Source organism: Rattus norvegicus, chromosome 3, assembly GCF_021556685.1.
Source record: "Rattus norvegicus strain SHRSP/BbbUtx chromosome 3, alternate assembly SHRSP_T2T, whole genome shotgun sequence".
Classification (NCBI taxonomy): Eukaryota; Metazoa; Chordata; class Mammalia; order Rodentia; family Muridae; genus Rattus; species Rattus norvegicus.
The window spans coordinates 75,506,514-75,512,918 of NC_141536.1; the positions used below are offsets into that span (position 1 = coordinate 75,506,514).

Consider the following 6,405-nt stretch of genomic DNA (forward strand, 5'->3'; position numbering starts at 1 on the left):
CAACATATCAAAGTGAGCTTATAATTTTCTTAGTATGCCATGGCTGATAGAATGGAATGGAGAATGACTAAAGCTTACATACCTCTTGTCTCTACACACAGGTTCATACACATGTAAACACACTGCTGAGTAGGTAATGGTGTTCAATTGCTATGAAAGTAAAGAAGACATCTATCTAATTAATGTTATATTTACATTATATTTATATTATATAATGCATATTATATATTGTGTATTTATGATATATCACATAACATGTATCTTATGTATTATATATTACATATTATATAAAACATACTACATTTTTTATATTCCTGTTACATATTATATCATATGTTACATGATACATATATATTATATGTATATTACATATAATGTATTATATATTATAAATATATTTTTACATATGATAAATATTTTTAAGAAAAGAAAAGAAAATTTTAGGCACAATATCATGAGAGAAAAACCTCCAAAGATGCCATTGAATTCATTTTTTTTGTTGGCATCTACTGCTCACCTTGCAGCATACCCTTAAGAGTAGTTTGAAGGAGATAAAATTCTTCAATAATTCTTGTTCTTAATAGTTATGAACAATAAATACCAGTAATGTTACAAAACATCATTCAGTTGTATTTTCTATTAACATATTATACAATAATGGTTAGGTTATATGTTTTGGTAAGATAACACATTAATGATTTTGTATGACTCTGGAGTACATCACATAAGGAGTTGTGTATCATCAAATTATCTCATTGCTGGTGATGTTTACTGTGGGTAATTATATAAGAGGTAGTTATGAGGTACATGTTTCCTTTTATAATTAAGAAGGACCTGTCAAGATATAGTAATATAGCTTACTAACATTTCACATTCAAAATGAATGAAAAAATATTCTCTTAAATTAAGAATTTGTTTCTATCAAGACTGCATTTGTAAGACCAATTTTTCAAATTAACTCTATGAAGCAAAAATATTTCTCTTCCATGTCATAGTAACATTACCACAAAAAGTAAATATGACCCAAAATAAGAATAGGCTAATATTCTGCTGCAAATATTTGCTACAGTATTATGGAAAGTTGTAATGCAAATGATCAGAAATAGCCAATTATATAACAGTATTTTCATAACAGGGCCTAATTTACAATATTTTAGAAGATATTTATCAGCTACAATAATGCTAAATGAGCCTTCCAGACCCTCAGTGCTCATCAGTTTAGACTCAGCACCATTCCAATCCCAATAGCCAATATCCAGACTCTATTTCTCATCTGCTTTCATTATCCGGAACCATAGATTCTTCATGGCTTTCTTCACTTCTGCATTTCTCAGGGAGTAGATAAGAGGATTGAGGAGGGGAGTTATCACCGTGTAGAACACAGCTATCATCTTGTCTACAGGCAGGGTATCAGAAGGCCTCGAATAGATGAAGACACATGGACCAAAGAACAATATAACCACAGTGACATGGGACCCACAGGTGGACAGAGCTTTGTGCCGTCCCTCAGCACTCTGAGTTCTCAGGTGGAACAAGATGACCAGATAGGATGCTAAGAGGACCACAAAGCTGATCACAGACAGTGTCCCTCCATTGACAACAATCAGCAGACCAATGAGGAAGGTGTCTGAACAGGCAAGTTTAAGCACAGGAAGCAAGTCACAGAAATAATGGTCAATGACATTGGGGCCACAGAAAGATAAAGGAAGAATAAGAAGGATCTGGGAAAAGGAATGCACAAAGCCTCCTATCCAAGCTGATCCTACAAGGACAGCACACACCTGTTGGTTCATGATGCTGGTGTAGTGCAGGGGCTTGCAGATTGCCACATAGCGGTCATAGGCCATCATGGTGAGCAGGAAAATCTCAGTGCCACCAAAGAAGTGCATGAAGAAAAGCTGTGTCATGCAGCCCCACACAGATATGGATTTCTTTTCAGCAAGGAGATCAAAGATGAGTTTGGGGGCTGTTGTGGAGGAGTAGCAGATCTCCACAAAGGAGAGGGAGCTGAGGAAGAAGTACATTGGGGATCCAAGATTTCTGCTGGCTGCCACAGTGACCACCATAAGAAGATTCCCAAGCACAATGGCCATGTACAGGAGCAGAAATAGCACAAAGCAAACTCTCTGCCCCTCTTTATTGGGAGAGAGTCCCAGGAAAATGAACTCAGTCACATTGAGTAGGTGAGCCATGAGGGAGTAAGTTGGATGGTATGATCTGAAATGATACAAAATGCTTCATGAATACGTAATTTAAATAAAATCTTTTGTAACAAACCTTGTATTATGTATTAAAAATATGAAAGAGTTAATAATTAAATAAAAGCATACCAAAGAGACAGAGAAAGCATGAGTTCATTGTGTTTGGCTGCAATTATGGAGAAAGTAACTAGATATACAGCTGAAGACAACAAACACCGCTGATATGGTAAATGAGTGTTAGGGACTTTGAACTTTACATATAGTCAAGAAGGAATCATTAAGAAATGTCTCAGCCTACGATCAAATGACCTTGTTGCAGAAAGTAGAATTGAAGACGGGTGACTACTCATAAACTCAAAAAATCCACTCATTGTTCAACAGATGTTCAGGAGAGTGTTGAAATATCCAACCTTGATGATTTTCTCATATTTTTGACATTTTTACTGTGGTTTTCACTAAAGATTTTATTCTTTCCCTTTCTCCTGGCTCATTTTCCTTTCTTGGATTAGGGGTTAGGAGATGTTATTTAACCTCTCACATAGTCATTGGGGCCTTCAGAAGACAAGTCCATGATACACCTCCCTTGACATTCAGCATCTCTTGAGAGAGCCACAAGCCTATACAGTCATGGTCTGTGACCTTCTTTCTGTTTCCCCACCAAATCCTGACTCTCTATAGTCATTTAAATGATGACGCCATCATAATCCAGCCCATGCTCAATTTTCTTCTTTGTGGGCATGCTCATTTCCTCCAAACATATGCCCTCAGTGTCGGCAGTCTGCTACACTTTTAAGGTGCTGACTCATGCTCAGGGTCATCCTTACCCACAGACATTTACCTCTCCTCAAGAAATCATCCAGACTACCACTGACACTGACTGACTTGAAAACTATCCCAATACACACTAGACTGGTCCAAAGTAGTGGAAGACAGTATGCATCTCCAGAGCCTCTCCTATAATAAGACTCAAGAGCATCTAAGAATAGGAGCCAGATGGCTTCCATTCATATCACAAAGTTTCCCTTCCTCCATGGCTTAGACTGGTGACATGATTGACTTTCCTACAGGTCAAAAGGGACAAACTAGTAAAAACACAGAAACAAAAAGAAGATGAAGACCAAAAATCCATTTATGAAGGAAGGTACTGCTCACAAGCCAGACTCCTGTCCTCACACATTCAAGTTTCCTACAGTGGCAATTCTGTGATTTCTAGAAAGTTCTTTAACTTCTTAGAGGATAATATTCCAAATGATATAATACAGAGACACATACTTCAGGAATTGAGACTGTAAATCTCTACCTAGTCTCCTGGTACAAGTTCTCTTCAAATGTCTCTTTGTGTTTTTATCAGAGATAGAAACTCCACATCCTCCCACATACATAGGTCCTCACAGTCAGTGGCCCCATTTACCTTATGACATTTTGGAATCAGAGCACTTACCACACTGAATAGAAATTATCTATGCAGTCTTCTCTCTAGCTATAGTATGATCTTCCTAAAGGCAGAGGCTGTTCCTTTCTTACCACTTCACAGCTAGTATGTAAAGTGTTTATGAATTTCATGACACCCCACCCTTTTCTTTCCAAATATATTGAGTCATCACATATGAAAGATACCCCCGAAGACAAAGCTAAGGCCACAACAAAGTCCATGTAATTTTGCTGCTCTGAATATACAGATGCAAAAGCAGTTTCTGGACTCATGCTGTTTCTCTGTGAGCCAATGGAGAAGCACTAAGCCAACTATGACCTACTCCTGCCTCCCTGGAGTAGCAAGATAGACCTGCTCCCCCTTGCAGTTTTAAACTTACAACTTCAAATCTACCTGATTTTTCAAGTAAAGGAAAAGCAGACTTGCTTCAGATGTGCCATAGAAATCTGAGCACTCAGATAGCTCAGTCTTAAATTCATGCTGCCTAGATGACCTCAAGGGATAGGACATGATCAGATGGGAGGAAGGAGATCCCCAGAGATGTACAGTCTCTCCTCTTCCTAATAATGCCTAATAATGCCTCATGGGAAGCAAGACTTCTAAATCCTCTATAAGAAACATTAGACATCAGAGATAATGCAATTCAGTTGAATTCACCCATTGTTCACAGAACATTGACACACATGGATCTGTTATATGATGATAATTCATCTACCCATCATAAGTTTCATCTGCAGGCTTCATATAAAATGGCACTATTATCCAGAGTGACCCAAGGATTAGTAAACGTACATGTCTGGAAATTAAAAAAGGACATCTATTGTCTGTGGTAGAATAAAAACAGAATAAGTAGTATGAAACAAAGACTAGAAACAAGTAGTGGCTTTCCCTTAGAGAAGGTAGTTCTGTCTAAAAACATTTTCCCATTTTCCAACATAGAAGGGAGGAAAATGTCCAATGACATTAAGAAAATATTGGATTCTAGGATAGCTGGCAGAAATGAGTTGCCCATGTGATCCCTGGATCCCCAGTTGTCTAGCTCTGGGCTTACTCCCTAGTCTGAAGTTTTGTGGGACCAGAAGAGTGCCCTGCCTTCCCATGGAAACATTCCCATGGGCCTCAAAACTAACTATCTTGAAACACTGCTTAACCACCAATTCTAGTTGGATCTTCCTGCCACCCCAGCTGGTCTGACTGAGACACAGTCTACAGAGCAGGGCTCATCAGCAACATAGACTGCAGAGTAGGAGCTTCCTGAGGTACAGCCAACAGAGAAGTGTACCCTGATTTCCATTGTCAGGCCCAAGAACACTACCTTCTTGAGAGTCCTGCTGACATCAGGATTATCCAGCCAACACCAGGGCAAAGCAGATGACTAAAGTACAGCAGTGTAAGAACATAATCAACAAGAACCAGGACCATATGGCACCATCAGAGTCCAGCTATCCCACTACAACAAACCCCGGATATGCTAATGAAACTGAAGCACAAGAAGAGGATCTTAAATCCAATTTTGTAAAGGTGATAGAGGTCTTTAAAGAGGACAGGAATAAATCCCTTAAGGAAATACAGAAAAATACATTCAAACAGGTAGAGGCATTAAAAGAGGAAGCAAATAAATATAAAGAAATACAGGTAAATACAATCAGCCAGGTGAAGGATATGAATAAAACTGTCCAAGACCTGAAAAGGGAAATGAAATCTAAAAAGAAAACACAAACTAAGCCAATCACGAAGACGGAAAACCTGGAAAAGAAAACAGGAACTATAGACAAAAGCATAACCAACAGAATACAGGAGTTGGAAGGGAGAATCTCAGATGCAGAGGTATGATAGAAGAAGTCAATATATCAGTCAAAGAAAATGCAAAATCTATAAAGTTGATGTTTATCCAGGAAATATGGAACACTGTGAAAAGACCAAACCTAAGAATAATAGGAATAGAAGAGGAGGAGGAGAAGGAGGGGGGAGGGACAGGAATAGAAACATCTTCAACAAAATCATAGATAAAAATTTCTCTAATCTAAATAAAAAGGGATGCCTATAAAAGTGAAAGAAGCTTACAGAACACCAAGTAGAATAGATCACATAAAAATCAAAACACTAAACAGATCAAAATTTTTAAAAAGCAGCATGGGAAAAAGGCCAAATAACATATAAAGATATACCTATCAGAATTACACTGGACTTTTCATCTGAGACTCTAAAAGCTAGAATGGCCTGAGCAGAGGTCCTACAGATCCTAAGAGTCCACAGATGTCAGCCCAGACTACTATACCCAACAAAACTTTCAATCACCATAAATGGAGAAATCAAGATATTCCATGACAAACCCAAATTTAAACAATATCTTTCCACTAATCCACCCTACAGAGAATACTGCAAGGAAAGTTCCAAACCAACGAGGCTAACTATACTTAGAAAAAACACAAGAAATAAATAATTTTGTACCATTAAAACAAATAGAAGAGAAATACACACACATACAAACACACACACATACACACACACACACACACACACACACACACACACACACTCAACTGCCACACACAGCATAATAGGAAGTAAGAATCATTGGTCAAAATATTACTCAACATCAATGGACCCAATTCCCCAGTAGAAAGACACAGGCTAACAGAATGAATGTGTAAACAGAATCCTTCATCTGCCCCTTACAAGAAACACATCTCAGCAACAGTCATAATCTCAGTACAAAGGACTAGAAAAAGGTTTTCCAAGCAAACAGACCCAAGAATAAAGCTGGATGAA

General features: G+C 37.9%; 1 protein-coding gene across 1 annotated transcript; it reads right to left on the bottom strand.

Annotated features, from left to right (window-relative positions):
- Positions 1-1,262: 1,262 nt before the first annotated feature.
- Positions 1,263-2,192, bottom strand: Or4x6 (olfactory receptor family 4 subfamily X member 6). The gene is given in 1 exon segment (NM_001001384.1): positions 1,263-2,192. A coding segment is annotated over 1 exon segment (930 nt).
- Positions 2,193-6,405: the final 4,213 nt, after the last annotated feature.